The sequence below is a fragment of the Schistocerca gregaria genome, chromosome 5 (genome assembly GCF_023897955.1).
Source record: "Schistocerca gregaria isolate iqSchGreg1 chromosome 5, iqSchGreg1.2, whole genome shotgun sequence".
Taxonomy (NCBI): domain Eukaryota; kingdom Metazoa; phylum Arthropoda; class Insecta; order Orthoptera; family Acrididae; genus Schistocerca; species Schistocerca gregaria.
In genome coordinates, this window is record NC_064924.1 from 456655843 (window position 1) to 456683435 (window position 27593).

The 27593-nt window shown below is 40.4% G+C and overlaps 1 protein-coding gene across 3 annotated transcripts in view; it reads right to left on the minus strand.

Annotated features, from left to right (window-relative positions):
* The window catches only part of LOC126272214 (protein O-mannosyltransferase 1), a 147086-nt gene that overhangs the window by 70945 nt on the left and 48548 nt on the right, over window positions 1-27593 (minus strand). For all 3 annotated transcript variants that reach the window (XM_049974913.1, XM_049974911.1, XM_049974914.1), the window contains one exon: window positions 1237-1486. In XM_049974913.1, coding sequence (XP_049830870.1) covers window positions 1237-1486 — 250 coding nt within the window. The remainder of the gene's footprint in view (window positions 1-1236; window positions 1487-27593) is intronic.

Here is a 27593-nt window from a genome sequence, read left to right on the forward strand (position 1 = left end):
AGTTTAGCGAAAATTTTTATCCATTTGAAAATATTTGCAGGCGCCTCTTTAGTACGTTACATTGTGCACAGAAATTAGAGTCATCTTAGATTTAAAAATCAAGTCAATTGTCGTGCTTCATTTCTGACTGTATCACTATTAGGCATAAGAATAATATGAATATAAACATGACATGATATGTATATTCTTCCGCATTTGCTGTTGTCTCACACTAGTTTTGTAGTTTATTAGGCTGACAGGATTTAAATGAGATAGCAGCAAACACCAAAGAATACATGGCAAAATGTTTGTATTCATATTATTCTTATGGTGAAGAGAATACTGCATGTGATTCACAGTTCATAAAAGTTCCTATTAGTAACCATCTCTTCTCACAGGTAGGAAAAAATTCAGAACGTAGAGTTGGCCATATTGACAAACATCCCAAACAGTCTTGCCAGTCGGATTTCATAGTACATTGAAATGCTGCTACATGAACAATACGGAATTTGTATTTACTTTGTTGAATAATGTACGAAAATGAAGTGGTAGAAACTCGAGGCGGAGAAAAAAATCTCGTCTTCCACCTTCTTTTTTTTAATTTTTTTACTGACTCAGAGCTTTTGGTGCCAGTATTTATTTTTGTGCCTGCAAAGCATGCCTGTGTAGCGCTACATATATTCGACAGCAGAAGTTAGTTGAGACGGCACCTACAGACATTTTTCAGAACTTCCGCTTACTTTGCACTCGATTCTAAGCTGCAGGCGGTTTTGTGGATTACAAAAACTGGAAAAAAAAGTGTGGCTTATATTTGAGTAAATACAGTATAATCAAACATCTGTGGATTACATATGTTTTCATCAAAACCATATCCAGAGACTACCACAACTTTCAATGAAACATTTGTTTGTTTCACACTGCCCATTCAAAAAGTGTCCCAATGCAATAACAAGTGCAGAGATTTGGTAATAATGGGAAGATTGGGCTTTGAATGGGATGTATAGGATTGAAATTTATTCCTTCAAAAATAGATAACTAAATTACCTTTTTATGCAGTCACTATACCATCTGCAATTTCATAAAACTGTGAAAATATGTGGGACAAACACTTTTGCAATGTTACAATAATCCTAAAATTAATACAAATACTGAACAGAATTACTTTTCTCATTTGGCACTGACTACTTATGTTACCTCAGTGGAACTAATGTATATATTCCATCTCGATATACGTGTAAGTACAAATAAACAAGTTACCTCAAGACTAGCCTGGAAGGCACTTGACATTACACTGTCATGTGGTCCAGCTAATGTAAGCACTGAGAGATGAGCATAGAATATCCCAAGATATATCGCCACAGGCACTCCAATAACGACTATTAATCGGGCCAGTAACTGGAACACAATTGCTGAATCTGACAGCTTCCTGTTCCCAAGCAGCTTCCAATAATCTTGTGCAAGTATTGCCATTGCAAGAGAACATGAAAAGAACCCCACATACTTCACACTGAAAACAAAGGACCAGCATTTCTTTTAAAATACACAACACCATAAATCAGACAAAACAGATAAATGTATAGGACAATGCAGCCTGGCACATGCTTTGCACAAGACATTACAAAAAAGCTTCATGCATAGACATATAAATGTAAAATACAAGTAGAAACAATTTAAACAGACAAAAGCCCACGTAGCCTGCACACGAACTGACAGTGCAAAATGTTCAGGTAATATATATATATCTCTCTCTCCCCCCCTCGTGTGTGTGTGTGTGTGTGTGTGTGTGTGTGTGTGTGTGAGAGAGAGAGAGAGAGAGAGAGAGAGAGAGAGAGAGAGAGAGAGAGAGATTCAGTACAGCCAGCAGCTAGATGAGCTGAAGTGACCTACTCTGGTTATGTTATGCTCCACAAGTATTTGGAACCATGGTGTCTACAGTGCATCCCACATAGCAGGTGGTTCATTCGCTAAACACAAAGACTGAGGCAGTTTCAGTTACATTCAATTGGATTAACACCCAGAAAATTTTTGAGATACGAATGGTCGTTGTTGTTGTCTTCAATCTGAAGACCGTCTGATGCAGCTCTCCATGCTAGTCTACCCTGCATAAGCCTCATCATCTCTGCATAACTTTCGCTACTTATATCTACTTAACCCTGCTTACTGTATTCAAGTCTTGATCTCCATCTACAATTTTTATCTCCCCCTCCCTTCTGCCCCCCCCCCCCCTCCCTCCAGATACATACTTCATTCAATTACCAAACTGACAACTCATTGATGCCTCAGAATGTGTCACACCAAGTGATCCCTTACTTAGTCATGATGTGTCATAAATTTCTTTTTTCCCAAATTCGATTAACTTTCTCCTCGTCTGTTATTCACTCTATTCATCTAATCTTCAGCATTCTTTTATAGTACCAAATTTCAACAGCTCCTATTCTCTTCTTGTCTGAATCGCTCAATCGTCCATAATGCGCTTCCATAGGAGGCTACACTCAAGACAAACACGTTCCAGAAAAGACTTCCTATTATATTTGATGTTCACAAATTCCACTTTTCAGAAATTGCTTTTTACTTGAAATTACTAGGCTGCATTTTATATCCTCTCTACCTTTGTCATCAAGAATTTATTTTGCTGCCCAAATAGCAAAACTCATCATCTACTTTTAATGTCACACTTCCTAGTACAAATCCACTTTCAATGTCTCATTTAATGACTGCATTGTGTTATTGGTGCTTTACTTTTGTTGACATTCATCTTATATCTTCTTTTCAAGACACTATCAATTTCATTAGACTGTTCTTCAAAGTTCTTTGTTCTCTTTGACAATTATAATACCGTCTGGAAACGTCAAAATTTATATTTCTTCTCCACGAACTTCAGTTCCCTTTTGATATTTCTCCTTGGCTTCCCCCATAGTCTGCTCAATCTACAGGTTGTATAACGTCATGAAAAGGCTACAAACCTGTCTCTACCCTTCCCTACTACTACTTTCTTTTCGTGTCCTTCGACATTTAACTACAATGTAGTTTCTACACAAGCTGTAAATAACTTTTCACTCCCTGTATTTTTTATCTCTGCTACTATCAAAATTTCACAGATTAGTCCAGACCACACTGTCAAAAGCTTTCTATAAATCTCCAAATGCTGTAAACCTTCACCTTTCTTCAAACTATTTCCTAAAGCAAGTCGTAGGATCGGTATAGTCTCACATACTCCTAAATTTCTTCCCTGAGGTTGGTTTCTATATTTTTTTGTTTTTCTTTAAATGATTCATGTTAGTATTTTTGCAACCACATCTTATTAAATTGATGGTTTGGTGATATTCACATCTGTCAGCACTTGTCTTCTTTAGGATTGGAATTATTGAGGATATTTTGCCTACCTCGTATCTTGCACACCAGAGGGAACATTTTATCATGGCTAGCTCTCCCAAGGATGTCAATAATTCTGAAGGAATGTTGTCTACTCCAGATGCCTTGTTACATCTTAGGCCTTTCACTGCTCTGTCAAATTCTTCTCGCAGTATTGTATCTCCCATCTCATCTTCACCTACTTCTTTTCTCTTTCTATAATATTCTACTGACATTTGTTTCTCTTATACAGACCCTCTATATATTCCTTCCACTGTTCAGCCTTCCCTTCTTGGTACAGGGTGGATTTCTAACCAATTAGGTAAACATACTTGTCTCTCCATTATGATGCCCCATCACATCCCATACTTCTGATAGTGGTTGAAGTATGTTTGTTCTTCAGTGTTTCTGACTTGATATATTGATGTTTCTGAACTCCCCCTTCCCCATGTAGAAAGTTGAAGATCATCTCTTTTTCAACTAAAATAAACTGCTTTCTTTACACTTGGCGAGGGACAAAATATGTTAAGATAGCCTATCATTCATTTTATGTACAAACTTTGATGGTGCACACTGCATTTCACAAACCATGTTTGGGTAACAGGTATCTGTGGTGGTCACAATAACACAACCTCATACAACAGTGTTCAGTGATTATAAACTTGAAATCCATGTTGTATATGAGAAGCACCAAATGGAAACATTATAAATAATATAAACAAACAAAATATTATTAAAGCATAAATGACATTAAAGCAGGACAAGCAAACAATATTCATAACAGCGAGTGTAGTCTGACTCATACATATGCCTACTATGAGAACATAAAAATGTACAATACTTTAATCCCAAGCAATTGTAGTCGGTAGTAAATACAGACTGAAATGGTAGGTGGAATCAAGAAATGCCAAGTCACTATGTGGGCAATGAACAAAATTGCAGTAAAGTTCTTAGACCTTTGATAACACAGTATGCCAAATCAATAAAATCTAAAGCAAAATTTTAATGAAAGCCCACAAGTTAGCTGTAATACTAAAAAAACTATCCACACACACAAAACATGTAATTTAATGTGCAATATAGTGCGGATACGTCAACATGGTCATCCTCTACGAGAATATACTAATGTGGACTTAGACTGCTGCAGGGAGAGTAGAGGTGTGGGTGCAACAAGCCCAATCTCCACCTAAGAGGGATGGAAGTCTACATCTGCACTTCTGCTTCTGCGAAATCAGAACTGACACACGGTCATAAAAAGCACTGATCATTTCTGGTGTCGTGAGGGTCAAATCTGAATCATGTCATGGACCAAGATTAGTTCTTTGACTCATTTCAATATAATGAGAAGTATGAAATCAAGCAACACATAACACAAAGCAAAGCAGAGCACACAAAGTAATTGGTAATGGTTACCACACAACTTGTTACTGGGGGTAGTAGTGTCGTAAAGAAGGTGGGACAGGTCCGATCTCTGCTAGTATCTTACATAACTGAAGTTTATGACATCTCCAAGGTAAAATTGGCACCTTAAAGTATGAATAATAGCTTTCATTGCATTTATTCCCACTATGCAAACTCATATGCATCAATGGCATTACCACATTTCATTTTTGTACTTCTAATAGGCCACATCTAATACCTGCTTGTATCTATATCAATACTGTTATCTACATATTTTTATATGGTATGTTACAGATGAGCACATCCTACCTAAAGGTTCTAAACAAATAATGTATTTATACACTGGACTATGCTGAATATCATTATCATGAAACTCATTCACACTACAAACAGTAAATTAAATTTCATTGATAGTTTATAACAAAATCATTTCCTGCCTTTACAGACTTTGTCAGATACATGTTACAGAAAGTGGTTCAATGTGCCTCCTGAAAAGATAAAATACGAGATGGATTTTTAACAAGTATGTGTTTAATCTTTGTTTAAGATAAACTGCTTCAGAACAGGGCACATTTAAAAACTCACTCACCAAATATCCTCTATTGACTGCAGTGTCCAAGAAAATCCCTCTCAGTGCAGTAAGGGCCGGGTGGCATCGCAAGTACGTATTTATATTGTGCTATTAAATATTTTCATGCTAGGTGTCAAGGGCACTGTGTTTTGCAATGATGCTTTGCTTATTCTTTGAATGTTGTACTCTCTTTGTGATAAATACTTGCTTAGATACAGGTTTTGAGTTGAGTTAGTGCATTCAGGGACAAAGCTACTGTAGATTTATTGAAGTTGTATTCTCCACTGACATTATTATATGACGGAAACATCGACTCAGCTCTATACCTTCAGTCTCACGGCTCACTGCATGCTTACACCATTCTGGCCACATAATTCAGCACTGGGATTTGCTCCAGTGGAAGCCAGTTTTGTCTACAGGGGCCTTAGAATGGATTACACCAAATCACAATCATGGTATGCCATTTAGACCATAAATATTCCACGAAGACTGAAGACTTGATCACTGCTCTACCTACATGGAGGCTTATGAGAAACTGAAGACAGGAGTGACTTGTGGGATTTCTGCATCCCAAGAGAAGCGAATCAGGCCCATTTTAACACAAAAAGACATTGAAGACAGGAGACATTTATAGGCCAAGGTTGACACTGGTACCGTGCCTGAAAGACTTCTGTGTACATTGTGGAGTAGTCGTCTGCCACCTCAAGTGAAAGCTGTTATTGCATCTCAAACCAACATGGCCTTGGATGTAGTAGATGAATTGGTTGATAAAATATTTAATGCATTAACATCTGCACTGGTTAAGTGCCATGCAACAGCCTGTCAATGTCCATTGTTATCACACTGATTATAATGTCCTGGCTACCAAAGTTGATTTGTTGAGTAAACAGATTGCTGAACTGTTGACTCATCAGAATCACAGCAAGGACACAAGCCATTACCACAACAGATCAAGAAGCAACTCACCAACTATGTCTGGGGCAAGTCAACCTTCCGTTTGTTGGTACCACAAAAGATTGGGAGACAATGTGCATAAATATACTATGCCTTGTGCTCATCCAAATGCCAGTAGCAGTTTGATGTAGGCACACCATCCAATTGCACCTGCTCATAAGTGACTGCAAGTCTCGACAAATATAGTTAGTGGACACTGAGTCAGACCTACACCTATTTTCATACACGCAGTTACATAGTAAGGGACCACGACCACTAAACACTTTCTGCCAGACTGCAGCCAATAATTCTACCACACCAACAAAATTATGGTACACTGCGGATCAAACTGGATCTCTGACAGTGGTGCGACCTGGCGCGGGACTGCACAATTGCAGGCGTGTTGGAACCCATAACAGGGGCAGATTTTTTAGCCTACTATCAACTGTTGCCAGACATGGTGAATGCTCAGCTGGTTGACAGCAACACTAGCTGAACACAGCACACAAGGCTAAGCTCAAGCTCATACAAGCCACAAGCAGTGAGTACACAGATTTACTGCAGAAATTTCCAACACTGATGTGACCGCCTGGAGCCCTGAGAGATACATGTCACTACACGATGGATTATATTAAAGCTACTGATGGACCACCAGTATTCTGTCAACCTGACTTTTGGCCCCAGACTATCTGGCCACATCAAAAGCTGAGTTCTATAGCATACTTCAGGAAGTATTATGCACCTGTCGAGTAGCCCACAGTCATCACCACTTCATTTAGTGCATAAGAAATGTGGTGCATGGTGTCTTGAGCAAGGATTATCGAGCCCTCAATGCTAGAACTGTGCCAGATCAATACCTGGTACCCTTACTATGAGACTATAATTATCTTTTAATTGATGAGACCATATTCAGCTTCCATTAACAGCAGCAGACATACCAAAGATGGCCATAATCACTCAGTTTTCTGATTTTTTTGCCTCCAAAATGTTGTAAAAACTTGGAAAAGATTTATAGAATCGGTATTACAAGGTCTCACTCTTTGATTTACACATTAAGATGATATCCTGGTTTTCTGAGCCTCGCAGAATAACAGCAGCAGCGGCAGCAGCTAACTGAGGTGTTTAAACATTTAGAACAGAACAGAGAAGTTTTAAACATGGTGGAATGCATTTTTGGTCAGATTTTGATTAACTTCCTGGGCCATAAGATCTCACCACCATGTTTACTGCCATTACCGAGGAAGTTGGAACCATTTTGCAAATCGCAAAACCTAGAACCTTTAAAAAATTGCATTATTTCCTTGGCATGATTAATTTCTATTGTGACTCCTGCCACATGCAGCAAAGTTACAACCATTAATGACAGTGTTCACTGCCCAAAAGAGCAAAGGTAACTTGGAAGTTTCATGAACAGATAATGTGATCTCTGCTTTTGAGACAGCAAAGCAGATCACAGTAGGTGCTGCATTATCTCATGCACCCCGAGACTAATGCACCCTTGTCATTAGTGGTTGACGCAAGTCAGTCAGCAGCTGTGTGATAGCACAAGGCAGCCTCCATCTTTCTTCTCTCACAAGCTGTCGTGGCCACAACAGAAATGAAGCATTTATGACAGACACTTTCTGGCTATCTATGAGGCCATCAAATACTTCCCACCACAATTAAAAGCTGAGGAGTTTACAATTTATGTTGACCATAAGCCACTTAACATAAACAATATCAACTGTTCACCTCAGTAGCACAATCGACTGGTATACATTGCGCAGTTCAGCACAGATGTGAGACACTTCTGGGATTGTCAACATAGTCGCTGACTGCCTTTTTGAGGTCAGCAGTGTCTCATGTTCAACTGCCTTAGCTCAATCTGCCACAGCACAACAAACTGACCAACAGCTATGCAATTTCCTCAAAGATACATCATCAGTGTTGGACCTCCAATTAATCACAGTGCCTAGAGCCAAAGTAAGTTACATTGTGACATTTCAAATGGCAAACCTCGATCTTTTCTGCCTACTGCATTCCGAAAAGGAGCATTCGAAAGCCTACATAATATGTGTCACTCTGGAGATTAACCAACAACTTGCCTAATCTTGCAACAATTTGTGCTGTCAGGCATTCGGAAATACTGCACAGAACGGATGCAAACAAGCATCAAATGTCAGAGCAGCAAGGTCAACTGCCACATACACGCACCGCTTCTGGCGGAAGACTTTCCATATATGACAGCTCGCTTCGTGCACATGGTAGGCACTGTGTTTTGCTACAATGTTGTGCATATTCTTTCACTGATTACAGCACTCATAGCAACTGATCAGATAGCTTCTGATTCACAGTACTTATTGACAATGATCAATCAATTCATCCACTGGCCAGAAGCAACATTGATAGGTACCATTTTAGCAGCAACTTTAGCTTCTAACACTGTTCCCACCTGGACACCACATTTTGTCTGTCCTCTACATGTCAAGATGGACTGTGGACACCAATTTGAGTCCAAAATGTTCGCATGGCTTACTAAATTCTGTGGCAGTGTATACTATAATAAGACAAGTTACCATCGAGCCAGTAACAGGATGATAGAACACTGACGCCACTGTCTACGGGCAATCCCTTATGTGCCATGAAATATGTTGAACCACCGGCCGACTGATGGTGTTACTCGAACTGAGGAATACCTATAAACCAGATTTAGACTCTCAAGCTGCCAAGATGGTATATGGTGACATTACACCAACCATGAGTGTCTGTAGATGCACATTCACTACATCTACACAGCCATGTCAGTTGTGACTTTGTTAATCAATTGAGGAAGTACGTTACTTGCATTAATCCTCAGCAAGCATCAAGATAAGACGTGGCTGCCAGCTATGTACTAAAGAAGTGCATACACATACACTTTGTACTGATGGTGTTAAGCTGCACTGCAACCACCATACACAGACCCACACAAAGCCATTGACAGCTAGCACGCAATATCAACATAATCGCCTGCCACAAGCCCACCATCGCCTATCTTGGCCAATTGAAGCCCATGCGTGTTTCAAGAACCATCCACTGCTTTACGATGACACCAGCAACAACAACAGCTCCGATGCCTTCACTAGTCAGTGCAGACACACCTAAAGGGCGTATTACATAATTGTATTGAAATGTCAACCTTAAAGCATGTGTCTTGGGTGGCACTTCACTTGTATGGAGGGGACTGGTGTAGACACCAAGAGCACCGCTTTTCAGCGTTGTGTGGTGTCGCAAATGTGTATTTACATCACCTTATCAAATATTTTTGCATCAGCCTACAGAGGCGCTATGTCTTGCAAAGATGGTGTGCTTACTGTATTCACCCAAATGTTAAGCCGAACTCAAATCCAAGCTGCACCCCAGAGTTGAAACTCGGGTGGTGAGAGTGACCCTCATTTCAAGCCGCACTTAAAAATCAAATCAAATATGACTCATCATCATATGATGGATAAAGTATTACGTGGCATAACGTCTCAGGGGTTTTCAGGGAGTAATACCAATTTTTAGTAATTCATATGAAATTAAATTTCACCTGTGGAACACTTAAAATTACTGTTACATCACAAACATTGAGAACAGTGAGCATTCACAATATCTATCGAAATAGTTTGAGTGGAACTGAAGAAGCTGTACTGCAACACGTGTTCTAGTCGTCAGTCAGTCTTTCTGTATCACATGAATGTCACCCAAAGTATTTTTTTTTTTCTTCAATGAAAGTGTTTTCATTCAAGAAAACTACATTTTCGTCTGACACAGTATTACACTTGATTTAAAAGATATAAATTGGATGAAGAGCAATCCACGTATTCAACACTGATCTGTATCATCTCTGGTAGAGGTTAGGAAGGGTACTTTATTAGATTACTTTTTCAACAATCTAAACAATATAATTTATTTACGCAGAATTATTTTCAACACAACTGATCTGCACAAAGATTAGTTTTTAAACTTTCTAAACAATATAATTTGTTTATACAGAATCATTTTCAACACAAGTGATCTGTACAAAGTGTGAATTGTTAGTATTGTTATCACTGTGAAAAATCTTTCTCCTGCAGTGTCTCCTATATCTTTCAATTTGTTGTTCGACAAAGAAGTTAGAACACACCTGCCCAGAATATTGACGGCCTTGCCATAATTAGGAACAACATGCAGATGGTTGTGAGCGGTCATGTCAAAGGTGAGTCTTGCAACACTGCATACCCGAACACAGTCAATATAAATTATTACATTGTTAATAATGGCAGCACTGAGAAGTGGCTTGACATACATAAGAAGTATGCCAACAGCTTCTAAATGGAGCTGGAATTGTCGAAATGTGAAACTGTCAACTTAACATACATTTTGATGGTGTCTATGTAAAGACATTTATTTTTATTGGTACAAATATTTGAAAAAAATGCTAAAAATGTACAGATAACAGCCCACCTCACTCCTACTGCACTCTTGTGCTCAATCTGTATGTATACTGTCTTTGGAGAAGGCTAATGAGTACCCACTGGACAGAAAAGATCTAATTAAAATATTCTGAGTGGAATTATTAAAAAACAAGGGTGTTTATACAGATATTTCTTTTTAAAAATGTTGGGAAGATATATTTTGGAGAAATACACCAAGAAATGGATAAGAAATGACTATGTGAACCTCTATATGAGGCAACAAAATTATTAAAAAATGGAGAGGCCAGCATAAAATAGAGAAGAGTGCTTGTAACAACTAGGAGTTGGCTTGGAAGGAGACTAGAAATGATAGCATACAAATCTCCATCAGCACACAGTGCACCTAGATCCTGAGTTAAATATGGAACCACCATGCGGAGTCTCATGGAGTGAGGGTATGTGACACTTTGGTTTTGATTATCTGTTGGATGAAGACGTTTTAGTTGTCAACCACTTAATGCTACTTGGAAGAGAGCAAGCTCTTAGGTATCATGCTCTTTTGAAAAATTAACAAAAAGAAACAAAACAAACCTCTACATTACACTGAACTTCACTGAACAAGAACCCAGACTCATCTACTCCATAATTTCACAACTGACTCTTCATCCAAAAGGTGATGGAAAGCAAGGGTACACCACTTCACTTCAATTTTGGCAGGCAACACTATGGTATACCCCACACTGTCACTGTGCTTAACAATGAATAAATAGATCTAGTCAGTAGAAAGTGTAAGACATCTGCAAAGAATTTGGAGCAATATGCCATGACATGCTTGCATGGAAACTGACAAGCCAGAAGTATGATTTCTAACTGTCAGGGTTACTGATATTGAGTTGGTCATGGGTACTGAAGCAAGCTCGTATTTTAAAATTGGTTTTCCAGTAACAATACGAGAGAAGGCAAGTTGCTGCTCATCATATAGCGGAGATGCTGAGTCACGATAGGCACAATAAAAAGATTCAGACAATCTTAGTTTTCGCCCATTAAGGCCTTTGTTAGCAGTAGACACACACACACACACACACACACACACACACACACACGCAAATGCACACGCACACTCACGCAATGTAACTTGCACACACATCTGCAGTCTCAGAGAGATGAAACTACACTGCGAGTAGCAGCACCAGTGCATGATGGGAGTGGAGATAGTATGGTGGGAGTGGCGGACAGTGAAGTGTTGCAGTTTGGACGGAGGGTAGGAGAGAAAGTGCGGAGGGGGAGGGGGTAAGTAGCAAAAAGGAGAGAAATAAAAATAAAAGAAATTAAAAGACTGCGTGTGGCGGTGGAATGGCGGCTGTGTAGTGCTGGAATGGGAACAGGGTGGGAAAGGGCTGGATAGGTGAGGACAGTGACTAACAAAGGTTGAGGCCAGGAGGGTTACGGGAACGTAGGATGTATTGCCTGTCCCATACATCCTCCTACCACCACCTATTCCAGTCCGGTCACTAACATTACCTATCACATCAAAGGCAAGGCTACCTGTGAAATCAGTCACGTGATTTACAAGCTAAGCTGCAACCACTGTGCTGCATTCTATGTAGGCATGACAACCAATGAGCTGTCTGTCCGTATGAATGGCCACTGACAAACTGTGGCCAAAAAACAGGTGGATCATCCTGTAGCTGAACATGCTGCCAAACATGATACCTCTCATCTCAATGACTTCTTCACATCCTGTGCCATATGGATCCTTCCCGTCAACACCAGCTTTTCTTAATTGTGCATGTGGGAACTTTCCCTGCAATACATCCTACGTTCCCGTAACCCTCCTGGCCTCAACCTTTGTTAGTCACTGTCCTCACCCATCCAGCCCTCTTCCGCCCTGTTCCCATTCCAGCACTACACAGCCGCCATTTTACCGCCACACGCAGTCTTTTAATTTCTTTTATTTTTATTTCTCTCTTTCTGCTACTTACCCCCTCCCCCTGCGCACCTTCTCTCCTACCCTTCGTCTAAACTGCAACACTTCACTGTCCACCACTCCCATCACTCTATCTCTCTCCCTCCCCACCCCAGCCTCCTCCTTACCCCCACCCTGTTGCCACTCCCATCATGCACTGGTGCTGCTGCTCACAGTGTAGTTTCAGCTCTCTGAGACAGCAGACGTGTGTGCAAGTTGTGCTTGTGTGAGTGTGTGTGTGTTTATGTGTGTTTAATGCTGACAAAGGCCTTAATGGCCGAAAGCTATGATTGTGTGAATCTTTTTGTTGCACCTAACGCGACTCAGCATCTCCGCTATATGGTGACTAACAACTTTCATTCTCTTGTATTGTTACATTCCATCCTGTATTTTCCATTGTTTGGTTTTCCAATAATTTCTTTCATAATGCACAACATTTTCATGTAGGGCACTGAGAACTGTGTTTTGACAATCAGAGAGGTGCACCTGGGACCTTGTAATGGCTGTTCTTCAAGAATGAAATTCTTGTATGCAAGTGCAAGCTTCAGTAACAGAAAGGATTTTTAATGCTGTTTCAGAAAACAACAATGATAGCATTATGTACAAAGGAAGAAAATTATGTGTGAACCAGTGTCTCAGATATTCCAGTTTCTAGAAATTGAGATATTACATCTGCCACAAATCCCATTATCACAGAGAATCACTATATGTGTGGAATGAGCCATATCAGATATGCAGAGCTGTACCTGCTTTTGCGCATTTTATTCACAGCTAAGTGTAATTAAATACGTGTGGCTTATGTTATTTGTAAAGATTAAAAAGGAAATTCCAGGTTGGAATATGAACAACATAAGGAAAAAGATCAATTGCTACTCACCGTAAAGATGACACACTGAGTTGCAGATTGACACAATGAAAATTCTATTGCACATTTACCTTTTAGCCAATGCCTTCTTCAAAAAAACACCCATTCTTCACACAAGCAAGCACACGTCACACACATGGCCACCATCTCTGGCAGCTTGGATCACTGCATTGAAATGAACGTCAATTTCTTTCAAATGAGTACTGCGAAGCCAGTCAACTTCATCCAAATGAGTGCTGCAGAGCCAAATAGGTATGCAGTATCCTGCTGCAGAGTATACCGATGCAAGGCACGCTCCATGGAGAAACGACATATTTGCTCTCCATGTACTATCTCCCACCTTCCTCATGAGGCTCACTTGTGTTTGTACCTTCTTTGCTGTGTTGGAAAAATGTTTACGGTTATGTCTTGTTCTGTCTAATGTGACACAAAAGTACTTTGTATGTGACCATGTCAAGTGGACAAATCTGCAGTCTGATCTTTACTGATGCTAGACAATTAGAGGGGTGAAAAATACATACTTCTGTTTTAGAAACATTAGATCTAAGTTCACGTGTCTTAAAATACTCATACTGTCGTGTGAAACTGTTTGTTAGGTGTTTTTCACACTCAGTAAGATCTTCACTCTGATATGAAATAACAAGGTCATATAGATACTGGAATTTTCGGCAGGTCTAGTTCAGAAGGTCTGCTATGTAGAGGAAGAACAGAGCCTCGAGGCAAGCCACCATTAAGCACATAACATCTGCTCTTATCACCTTGGTGTATTTTAAATTACCAATTACTCATCATGTTGCTTAAGAGGTTACATAGAGTCTTACAAGATACTGCTGTCAGAAATTTCAATATTAGCTCTCACACCATACTGTGTCATAAGCTGCTGACAGATCAACGAAAACTATCCTGACCTTGAGATTTCTCTGGTGGCCAGTTTCTACTTGAGTATTCAAGGAGACCACAGCTTCTATGAGGTCTAAATCCAGCTTTTTCAAATGATACCACAGAATTAATTTGGTCATGTATTTAGCCAAGATCAGTCTTTACAAGATTTTGCAAAAAAAGAAAAAAAATTAAAAAAGCAGAGGTATTGAGTGCAAGTCTTCTTCAACTGTTTCTTCTTTCCTTAGATTTTTGATAGCCGGCCACCTGAGTCACCACCAATTGTACATACGACTATAGATTGTGGGTTGCATACTCCAGGCACTGTCCACCGAAGCCAGCCGGTACACAAGGATTTTCTAAATTTTGGCAGAACACGATGCATGTTGGTGGACCACAATGACACCATGCCCATCTCTGTACACACCAGATACTAACAGCAACAAGTCACCCTGTCTAAATGCCAGATTCCTGTGGGCTCCACAAGAGATATTAGTATTGTCTGCCAGCAGCACAACCATTGCACTCATCCACAGCACTATGTTGCATCTGCACATCACATGCCATCTCATGGAAATCCTTCTGTCAGATTATTTGAGACGCTGTGCAACCACTCATCCACCAGCAGCAGTTCCAGTGGAGCTAGGACACCAACACGACATCAACCCAGTATGGCACAGGACTCCCAACTGAACTACGAACTAAACACTGGCAGGATATTGCCTAAGATGTCACTGTCTGGCCAAGCTGGTTCGTACCACTACTTCCTGATGGTAACCGTTGGTTCAAGAACTGGTCTCCCATCGACAGCCAGCGCGTGGCTGACGTCCCATTGGTCCGTCTGCACATGACCCTGAACACTACCACAGAAACTGATATGATATCTTCTGGGAATCAACTGGAGACAAAACAAGGACACTGAGTTGAATTTCTGTTGACAGACTTTATCCAGGGTTGCCACAAGTATCCCCAAGTGAAATTCCCTGATTCCTAGACAAGTTTTAGCATTTTCCATGACAAATTTTGAGATCTAAAGGGTAAGTAAAGATGTAAGTTGACAGTCTGTCTTTGCAGCTATGGTATAAGAAGCAAAAGTGCCAGATGAGGAAATAGCCACATAAAACTTGCAAGCAGCTGGCGTTTCCTAATGTGAGCAAAAAACCTTAAGTGCTAAGATCAAAATCTTTTGTAATGAACTGTTTTTAGATGGAGAAAGCATGCCAAATGGTATATGTGTTTCATTAAGAGCACTGACGTTATTTTATTTCAATAAAACAAATCCTATTTAGTCACAAAGATATGCATTTCCTTGGAGTCGCAAGACAGATTTAAAATACCTTCACTGATTTCAGAAACAACCCTAGAAAACAATAGGCCTCTTGAAAGAAGTGTGCAAGGCAGGAAAGAGTTGTGAAAACCAACAATATAGGTGACCGTCAATAAAATGACAGTTCTATTATGCTCATTACTGCCGGTTATTACCCACTCTCTTACATCTTTTATTTTACTGATATTATGTGATTTTTTTCCTTCGAGAAATACGGGTACATAGCGTACAAACGACCAGCGACTGCCACAATTTTCTCCTCCTTACTGTCCAATACTTTCTAATATATAAACTACTTTTGAAGCGCCAAAATGTATTACAATAAATAAAATGTCTATAAAATGCCACATCTTGCAACATACTTGCGATGAGACAGTTGCAACTTCTGAGACCCACCACTCGTGGCCTCTGGCCTGCTGTGGAGCACTGCAGTTCTGGGCCCATGGATAAATCACAAAAATCCACTGCATCATGCTACACACCAACAGAGCCAGCCTGGGGGCAGGTCGGTGAGACTAGATCTGATGGGCAGGACCTGCACATTAGTGGGAAATGAAGGGTTTCAGATCGGCAGACCCAATCCTTTAGAGATACCCACAGAAGTGGCCTGTGGTTTTGGCCTGTTGCAGAAATCCACTAGTGTGGCCAGCCAATCAGGACAGCAAATGGGACCATGGTGATCAATCCATGCACTAGATAACTTGTGCAAAATGGTCTGAGAAACAATAATAAAGAGGACAGGTAGCAATTCCCTGTAAAGAGGATCACTGAGCCGCAGACAGGCACACTGAAAACACAATCACACTCTCACAATTAAATTTTTGGCCAAAGCCTTTGTCAGAAAACGAGAACACACACACATTGACATAATAGCTTAAGGGGAGCCGGAACGATCCATCTCCTACATGTTAATTTAGCAAATAGAAGGAACATTTTTTCTAAAACCATTAAACATATTGCTCTGAAATTTGGACGACATTTTCAGTGAATATTTCTCTACAAAGATATAATGCCATGTTAAGAAATATTTATTGGTTTTTGTTTTACAATTTGTTTAAACAAATGCTTATTTTTTTCTCTAAAATTTTGCACTTCTTCTATAACTCTAGAATTATACAATAGCTTTTTTTACAATTTGTTATAAGAATGAAGGAAAAGAAGTAAACAATACTGTATATAAATTTCATTGATATACTGTTAGCAGTTTTTGATAAAATGTTCCTCAAAGATGAAAATTTTAAAGTGACAGGAAATGGCTTCCAAAGTTTTTTATTACATTCCTGCCCCATATGATGGATTATCAGCATCCTCTTCTTTTTCCAGTGCTAGTTTCCACTGTTCTTTTCTTCCCTTTTGCTGCATGTTGTAGGCTTTTGTATCTTCTTCCTGTGCATCTTAGTCTTTCTTCACCAATTAAGCGCATTGTGGAAATGGTGTTGTGTCCTGGTTGGAAACCTGAACATTTCAGCACATCACATTTGATAATGTTTCCTTCACTCTATGTTGCCACCGCATCATACACTCTAAAATGCAATGTTTTTATCTGTACAAGCACTCTTTTGGGAATCTTAATCCAAATTAAATTATTTGCACTTTCATTTGGATTTTGTGTTTTCCCATTTAAACACTTTTCCAATAAACTTGGCTGTGATAAATCTCTGAATATGGGCTTAATTACATCAATTACAGCATTTGGCAAACTGTTTTTATGGGCATATTCCTTTCCTGATTGGTACTTACACTATGAGTCATCACCTGTGGGGCACAGTGCATGTTGTGGGTGCTCATTTGTTGATGCACTATGAAAAAATATTGCCCATACTGCTCTCCTCATATGCTCAATGTTTCTTCTATTTTGCCTAATTGCACTCCCACAATACCTCTGCATCTGTCACTCTCCCTCTTCCTTCAAAGGTCTTACCATCACTAAGCTTCTGGGATCCAATGTCTGCTTTAGTTTGCGCAAGTGGGCCCCCATATGCTTCTGCACATGTCCAATGCACTCCTGTTGTTTAATGTGAATTTCATTGCCATAAGGTTTGAGTTCCTCTACAGCTTTATCCCTTAGAATCACCATCTCCTAGATAGTTAGTGATCGTACATTATACTACTCCTGTTATCTGGAAAAAATTGCTTTCACTCTCTCTACTTCCATCGCTCCACTTGTGCCATGAAAATTTGCTTCACAACTTTCACTGTGTTTGTCCTTGGTATTGCCTATTGCCCTTACATATACAATGTTTTGAGAGAATAGCAACATCAATTACTTTGCAACTGTCTCCACTGGTAGCTGTCACAGCTTCTTCAACTGCTTTCTTCATTGTTGCTTGAGCAATATCTTCAGCAGAAGATCCCACCAATTTATTATAAAATCCAAACTTGGTTGGTGGATTTGGCAAGTTGATAATTCCACATAACATTGTCCCTGCAGCACTGCCCTTGCCAATGTAATGCAAATCATAGACTAGTCTTAACATTTATATCATACACCTTCTTTCCACTATTATCACTATGAGGAATATTGTTAGAATTAGAAAACAAAACTTCTGCAGCACATTTGTCCAATAACATTTTACATGTCAAACCAATGTGTGAAGTCCTCTTTCTTTGCAAACTTCGCATAATGCGTTATGTTTCAAAATATTAGAGAGCATGGAAATGTTAATTATTTCATTCACATCATTACTGTCACTTTCATAGTTTTCACATTTTTCTTCGCTGTCACAAAGTGTCTTGCTGGAAGAAGTTCTATCATATTCATTTGGAGTAGTCGGTGAAGCAGTCTGAGCAGCATCTCGCTTCGAAGCAACAAAAGATTTCTTCTTCCACTCATTGCACCTTTCCAAACACTCGATTGCTGAAATGGGGCATATTGATATCCACCAACCAACTACGTACATGCTCATCTGCACCCAACCAGTGACGCTGCATGACGTCTCAGTAAACAAATCGTTTCATCTACTGAGACAAAAACGAGATTTTTTCCAGTTTTTCCCAAATTTCCCTGTTTTCCTTGACACATTTGAAATTCTCTGATGTTCCCTGATTTCCAGAACTTGTGGCAGCCCTGTTATCATTCTAACCGGAGTGGCTATCATTTTCTGTCTCACATCAGAACAGTGAACTGTTCACTGACGTGTTTACCAATAAATCTGTTTCTTTCACTGTACCTGGGAGCCAACTTTATTACATGCTGTCCTTGTCGCCACTTGGTGACAAAAGGACACCAAAGTTGGTGACAAGATGACCCAGCCACACTGGAAAGCACCAGTTGGTAACATGACTGTCGACTACAATCTCATGCAAACTCGCCTTGTGCAGTGCTGCTATCCTGCCAGGCAGCTGCCTCCATCAGCTGGGGCTGCTGGTGCTTTCAGTCGGAAGGCTACAACTATGGCCAGCCCTCCTTCTTAGGATGGCTCAATGCACTGGACTCCGCAAATGTGGCGATGAGGCTTCCATCGGCATTCCCACGGCACTTGGCTGCCACCATGTCCTCTCCAGACATTGCTGCCTGCCCAAGCTCGCTGGCTCCATTACACCCCTGGCAGCTGCATTGGGTTGAGCCCTTTCTCCCACCAGACAGAGTCACACCATGACAGCTTCTGTCCAACCATTCCAACAGTGCCATGATGCTCACCATGCAGCTGTTCCTCATGTCTTCACGCGTGATCCTGTTGCTGCCTCCACACTACACCTTGAGATCACATTTCTCCCCATTTAGAAGTGCTCTTCTGCTGCTGGCTCGGCTTTACCTTCTGCCGCTGGCATGGCCCCCTTTTTCAGTCCAAAGCCAAATTACGGATGGGTCTTTTCCTATTATTGTGCCTTAATCACTAACATATGTTTTCTACTCTCCATTTGGTGGCAATTCCTTTGCACATTCCAAAAAGATACTTCTTTATGTACAAACAGCACCACTGCCTCTATTGGCCTGCTACTCTCCACTGTTGCCATATCATGAACCAACTGTCCTGCTCATTTCTCTTTTTCAGTGTCCATAGTGTGCCAACTACCCAGAGACTCATTTCCACCCACGTGGGTGAATCCTGCTTCCCTTTGTCTGAGCATTTCCATGCTATGGTCTTGCCAGTGACTACAGTCAGTTGAGCTTGCCTCCCAATGGCCGTCAATACCTCACTGATGTTGCACAGGGCCCTCCCCTTTCAATGAGTCTATCAGCCCCATCGTGTACTGGAAGCCATCCTTGGTATGAGCCCTGGTCTTCTGTAGGCTGTTGGCACCTAGTGGACATTTCGCTGGCCCAATAGCACCATGGGGCTGGCCCAGCAGCTGCACACACATCTACGGTTGGAAGGTTGCATACTCTTGGCATTGTCCACTGAAGCCAGAACTCTGAACACGGGCTTATGAAGACTGGTGGACCACAACAGCAACATGCCGATCTCTATACAAGCCAGACACCAACAGCAACATACTGCTCTGTGTACAAGTCAGCCTTCAGCAAGCTCCAAAACAGCAACGCCTGCCAGCAGTGTGCCCACTCACAATCGTGGCACTGCGAGTACAGCAATACGAGCATGACACTACGAGAATAGCACTATGTTGTATCTGCACACCATGTGCTGCCTCAGCAAATCCTTCCACCAGATTCTACATCTACATCTACATTTATACTCCACAAGCCAACCAAAGGTGTGTGGCGGAGGGCACTTTACGTGCCACTGTCATTACCTCCCTTTTCTGTTCCAGTCGCGTATGGTTCGCGGGATGAACAACTGTCTGAAAGCCTCTGTGCGCGCTCAAATCTCTCTAATTTTACATTCGTGATATCCTCGGGAGGTATAAGTAGGGGGAAGCCATATATTCAATACCTCATCCAGAAACGCACCCTCTCGAAACCTGGTGAGCAAGTTTTTGGGATGCAGAGCGCCTCTCTTACAGAGTCTGCCACTTGAGTTTGCTAAACATTTCCGTAACGAAACGTGCCGCTGTTCTTTGGATCTTCTCTATCTCGTCCGTCAACCCGATCTGGTACGGATCTCACACTGATGAGCAATACTCAAGTATAGGTCGAACGAGTGTTTTGTAAGCCACCTCCTTTGTTGATGGACTACATTTTCTAAGGATTCTCCCAATGAATCTCAACCTGGTACCCACCTTACCAACAATTAATTTTATATGATCATTCCACTTCAAATCGTTCCGCACGCATACTCCCAGATATTTTACAGAAGTAACTGCTACCAGTGTTTGTTCGGCTATCATATAATCATACAATATAGGATCCTTCTTTCTATGTATTCACAATACATTACATTTGTCTATGTTAAGGGTCAGTTGCCACTCCCTGCACCAAGTGCCTATCCGCTGCAGATCTTCCTGCATTTCGCTACAATTTTCTAATGCTGCAACTTCTCTGTATACTACAGCACCATCCGCGAAAAGCCTATCTACTAGGTCATTTATATATATTGTGAAAAGCAATGGTCCCGTAACACTCCCCTGTGGCACGCCAGAGGTTACTTTAACGTCTCTAGACATCTCTCCATTGATAACAACATGCTGTGTTCTGTTTGCTAAAAACCCTTCAATCCAGCCACACAGCTGGTCTGATATTCCGTAGGCTCTTACTTTGTTTATCAAGCGACAGCGCGGAACTGTATCGAACACCTTCCGGAAGTCAAGGAAAATAGCATCTACCTGGGAGCCTGTATATAATATTTTCTGGGTCTCATGAACAAATAAAGCGAGTTGGGTCTCACACGATCGCTGTTTCCGGAATCCATGTTGATTACTACAGAGTAGATTCCGGGTTTCCAAAAACGACATTTTACGGGAGCAAAAAACATGTTCTAAAATTCTACAACAAATCGATGTCAGAGATATAGGTCTATAGTTGTGCGGATCTGCTCAATGACCCTTTTTGAAGACTGGGACTACATGTGCTCTTTTCTAATCATTTGGAACCTTCCGTTCCTCTAAAGAGTTGCGGTACACGGCTGTTAGAACGGGGGCAGGTTCTTTCGCGTACTCTGTGTAGAATCGAATTGGTATCTCGTCAGGTCCAGTGGACTTTCCTCTGTTGAGTGATTCCAGTTGCTTTTCTATTCCTTTGACACTTATTTCGATGTCATCCATTTTTTCGTTTGTGCGAGGGTTTAGAGAAGGAACTGCAGTGTGGTCTTCCCCTGTGAAACAGCTTTGGAGAAAGGTGTTTAGTATTTCAGCTTTACACGTGTCATCCTCTGTTTCAATGCCATCATCATCCTGGAGTGTATGGATATGCTGTTTCGAGCCACTTACTGATTTAACGTAAGACCAGAACTTCCTAGGATTTTCTGTCAAGTCGGTACATAGAATTTTACTTTCGAATTTACTGAACGCTTCACACATAGCCCTCCTTACGCTAACTTTGACATCGTTTAGGTTCTGTTTGCCTGAGAGGTTTTGGCTGTGTTTAAACTTGGAGTGAAGCTCTCTTTGCTTTCGAAGTAGTTTCCTAACTTTGTTGTTGAACCACGGTGGGTTTTTCCCGTCCCTCACAGTTTTACTCGGCACGTACCTGTCTAAAACGCATTTTACAATTGCCTTAAACTTTTTCCATAAACACTCTATATTGTCAGTGTCGGAACAGAAATTTTCATTTTGATCTGTTAAGTAGTCTGAAATCTGCCTTCTATTACTCTTGCTAAACAGATAAACCTTCCTCCCTTTTTTTATATTCCTATTAACTTCTGTATTCAGAGATGCTGCAACGGCCTTATGATCACTGATTCCCTGTTCTGCACTTACAGAGTCGAAAAGTTCGGGTCTGTTTGTTATCAGTAGGTCCAAGATGTTATCTCCATGAGTCGGTTCTCTGTTTAATTGCTCGACGTTATTTTCGGATAGTGCATTCAGTATAATGTCACTCGGTGCTCTGTCCCTACCACCCGTCCTAAACATCTGAGTGTCCCAGACTATGTCTGGTAAATTGAAATCTCCACCTAAGACTATAATATGCTGAGAAAATTTATGTGAAATGTGTTCCAAATTTTCTCTAAGTTGTTCTGCCACTCATGCTGCTGAGTTGGGAGGTCGGTAAAAGGAGCCAATTATTAACCTAGCTCGGTTGTTGAATGTAACCTCCACCCATAATATTTCACAGGAACTATCCACCTTTACTTCACTACAGGATAAACTACTACTAACAGCAACAAACATGCCACCTCCAGTTGCATGCAATCTGTCCTTTCTAAACACCATCTGTGCCTTTGTAAAAATTTCAGCTGAATTTATCTCTGGCTTCAGCCAGCTTTCTTTACCTATAACGATTTCAGCTTCGGTGCTTTCTATCAGTGCTTGAAGTTCCGGTACTTTACCAATGCAGCTTCGACAGTTTACAGTTACAATACCGATTGCTGCTTGGTCCCCGCATGACCTGACTTTGCCCCGCAACCTTTGAGGCTGTCACCCTTTCTGTACTTGCCCAAGGCCATCTAACCTAAAAAAACCGCCCAGTCCACACCACACAACCCCTGCTACCCGTGTAGCTGCTTGCTGCGTGTAGTGGTGTAGTGGACTCCTGACCTATCCAGCAGAACCCGAAACCCCACCACCCTATGGTGCAAGTCGAGGAATTATTAGGATGCTGCGTGACCATTACCTGCGAGCATCAGCTCACACTCCAAGTACAATGTTGGCGACACCCAGCAGCCTCTCTGTCAACAGCATTCATCAGCAGCAGGCCCAGTGTGGCCTAGGACTTGATCTGGACTCAAATCTAGGACATTAGCCAGATCCTGAACAAGGACACAGAGTTGGACTCCCAGCACAGGGACTTTTCTACACAGAGTGCCTATTATTTTCTATTTTACGTCAGAGTTGTGTACTTTTCATTTATGTGTTTATCAATAAATGTGTTTCTTGCACTGTAGCAACAAACCTATTTTATTAAACGCTGTACTTGCCATCATGTAAGAACAAAATAGCTCTCTTAAATTTATGTGTAATGTTCCTGTATGAAGAATTTGAATTTAAAATTAGTTATTTTCGCACTGTGCACTCAAGTTAGAATCCATATGCACCTGCAACTTTTTTTTTGTGTGTGATTAAAAGCTGTTTGTAGTTCAATGATCAGAAACGAAGAGAAGAATTGTGGGTTAGACTGTAGACATTTCTTGATTTCACTAAGTTCTTTCATTAATTACTGTCACTTGAGGCATACATTCTAAGACGGAGGGGAGGGGGGTGGGTACTGATGCACCAACGCACCTACACATATTTATGTAAGTTGGTCACAAACTGATATTCATACAGGAATTGACGGAAAATGCAAAACTGGAAACTCTAGCTGCCGAGGGATGAATGAGTGATGCTGTAGAGCACTTTTACCATGCAGCTGGCAAGGATTGTAAACAGGAGACATGTTGACACCAGGGCATATAGTCTCTGTGAATTTCATTCTGATTACTCTACTGGACAGTAACCGCCTCGCAGACAGGCACGTGAATAATATACACAGATGTCAGCATTTGAGAGAGGACATGTAGCTGGACTCAAATAAGTCAGCTGGAGTAATCAGTGGATTGCTTGACATTTGAATAGGAGTGATGCCACTATTCAAAGATGTTGACAGGAATGTGATCTATGGCTGAACACATTGTCAAGAAGGAAGTGGTTGACTCACAGAGATGACAGAACATGAGGACTGAGCAATCATCAAAGAGGCACTTGTCTTCGTGCTTGCCAAATCCTTCTTTGGCCATTAAGACCACTAAATCTCTCCCCAATCGAGAATGTTTGGAGCATTATAGGCAGGGTTCTTCAACCAGCTCTGGATTTTGACTATCTAACACACAAATTGATCAGAATTTGGCATGATATCCCTCAGGAGGACATCCAACCACTTTATCAATCAATGCCAAGCCGAATCACTGCTTGCATAAGGGCTAGAGGTGTACCAATGCATTTCACGCTTGCCCATTTTGTGAACCTCTTTCTCTTGAAGAAAACAATCAGTTTTTCTGAAATTGTAATATTTGTTTGTCTGTACATGTACATCACATTTACTTATTTCCATCCCATTCGGATAATTCCTTCATAGAGCATCTTTTTTTTGTCTTGAAGTGTACATCAAATATATAATAATTTCTTCCTTGAAGGAGGCCAGAAGACCAAAATGCTCAGTTCAAGCAATAAAGCAATAAATACATGCAAGCTGCATTTCTTCATAAAAGTAGGCAAGTCACAATCACTTCAAGCTCTAAAAAACAATAAATTATTAATGCAATTAACTGTCTAAAAAGGCAAAGAAACAATAACAGAGCTGATAATATCTCAAGTAAATTATTAAAATCCTGTTCTTCAAAAATGGTTCAAATAGCTCTGAGCACTATGGGACTTAACATCTGTGGTCATCAGTCCCCTAGAACTTAGAACTACTTAAACCTAACTAACCTAAGGACATCACACACATCCATGCCCGAGGCAGGATTCGAACCTGCGACCATAGCAGTCGCGCGGTTCCGGATTGAGCGCCTAGAACCGCTAGACCACCGCGGCCGGCTCCTGTTCTTCACATACATGCAATGTAGCCAGTCACATTTGCAAACATCACTATCACAAAGGATATGTCACACAGCCTAAAATAAGCTGTTGTCAGACCATTTTACAAGGTAGTAAGAATGATATTTTACCCACCAGTCTCAATACTTACCTCCTTCTCAAAGGACCTGAAAGTGATTACGTATGCAAGAACAATAACACAGCTCTCTCAAATTAAATACTTAGTCTCGATTTGGGTTACAAAAGGGTCTCTCCACAGAAAAATTCCATTTTTCAATTCACAAATCAGCTTATACAAAATTTGAATGAAAAATAACACATATTTTCAGTAACTTGTCAAATGTATTTGATTAGGCAGGTCATGACATTTTCCTAGAAAAGCTCAAATACTATGACAGGGTGTATACATGGACAAGGAAGAAAAATTCTCCGGATTTTTCCCAGATTTCCTGGTTGAAAATGCACTTTCTTCCGGGTGAAAACATGCTAAGTGACATTATATTTTCCCTTATCAATCCTGTGAATGGTAAAGGTTTTATCCACAGGCCTAGAACTTCCTGGCACTTTAGAAAATGAAACTCAGAGAAAAAAAGGCGTTTTGGAAATATCTTTTATGTGCATCAAGATGTACATTGCATATTTTCATATTACAAAAGTATACATTGCAATTCCACCAAACACCGCATGTTACTTTCCAAATTATTGAAATCGAGATTGCGATGTGTTTCTGTAAGCCAGTCATAGCTCATGTCATGTGATATCGGCAGCCGATGACAGTGGATATTCAGAGCATAGGGCTCATGATGTAGTCAGCCAACAGCAACATCATTGTTACGTAGTACAAACAAACAAACAGGGAAATTTAATAGTTTAAATTAATACACAATGTGTTGCGGCAAGAAAAGAAAAGCTTTCACACATAATATTGGTCTCTAAGGTTAATAAGCTGCAAGAGAAGCTATGATTTCGCATATAATGTTGATCTTTTTTGTGTGTGTTACACTTCAAGAATCTCACAAATGTGCCGGTAAAATTTTTAATAAAGACAAATGTCTGATATTCAGGGTTCGAAATTCTTCTAAATGGCTCGTCATCAAAGAGCTGATTTTTAAATAAGACTCAAACGCTCTGTGGTTTAAGAATTTCATGGTACATACTCGCACACAATTCAACTTACGTAAAAGGATGTTTACTTTGAAAGTAATGCTTTTCAAACCACCATTCGCAATATTTTCCCCCCGACTTGTTAGAAACAGGTTCGTTTTAGCAGTTGCCAGAGAGCACATATAACAGGCGTCACTGCACTTGTGCAGCTACCATGATGCAGGAAGACCGTTCGTACGTGTAAAACATTGAAAGATCATACATTATGTCATAAAAGAAACAAGACATCAGAGGATAATCCAAGAGCATCGGAATTTCGTGAACCATAACTAAAGTGAGCACATTTAAAGTGCATACTTACAGTGCATTCATCCGTTTGGCTTTACTCTGCTTAGCTCGTATAGCCCTGACCCCTTTCGTCTGCGGAAAGTTTGTATCTAGATGTGACGAAAATTCACCTGACAGAGACATCACGTACACTATGCACACTTTCAAAAATCAACTTAAAATGTGTTCAAAAACCAACAGGGAAGCGTTTCAAAATAATCGATAGACAAACGTGTGCTGGATGCTAGGCACTTTGTGAAACAAGTTTTTTTTTTTCCCTCCAGAATATGAATTTGGCGCCTCATTTTCCTGGTAGCATCTAGCTGTTTGCTGCGACTGCTTGCACAACCAATAGCCATATTCTTGTAGCCAGATGCAGGAGAATCTACTGCGCATGAGCCCACTCGTAACTGCTAAAACGTATCTAATGTAAAAAGTTGTGACTTCACACTCATCAGAAGCAATTTGTTGATATGAAGCATTGTATAGTCTTCCTAAAGCTTTTGACACATTTTGCTGTTAGCAGACACCTGCATGAGCACTGTGTGTCGTTCTTGTATATGGTGCATTTCCTTTGGAATTTAAGTTATTTTCGTTTTTTTTTTCTCTCGTTTTCGTTTTATTGTTGAAGTATTATTCTGCAGTAGCAGGATATAGTAATACCCTTTGTTAGAGTATCGGTTCTTACCAGTCAAAATTACAAAAATGTAACAAAAAACTAAAACAATGAAAAATTCCCAAAATCCTAAAAAATTCCCAGATTTTTCCCAGTTTTCTCCCGGATGAAAAAATTCCCGGGTTTTTCCCAGATCTCCCAGTTGTCCCGGGTCGTATACACCTTGTATGATATCTATATATATATAGACTGAAGTGAAGAATGAAATTTTCATTTATTGCTTAAGTCTGCATGTATACAGCATGGATATTTGAGACTTGAAAACCTTTCTGGAACAATATAGTTTCATCTGATCAAATATTATGGT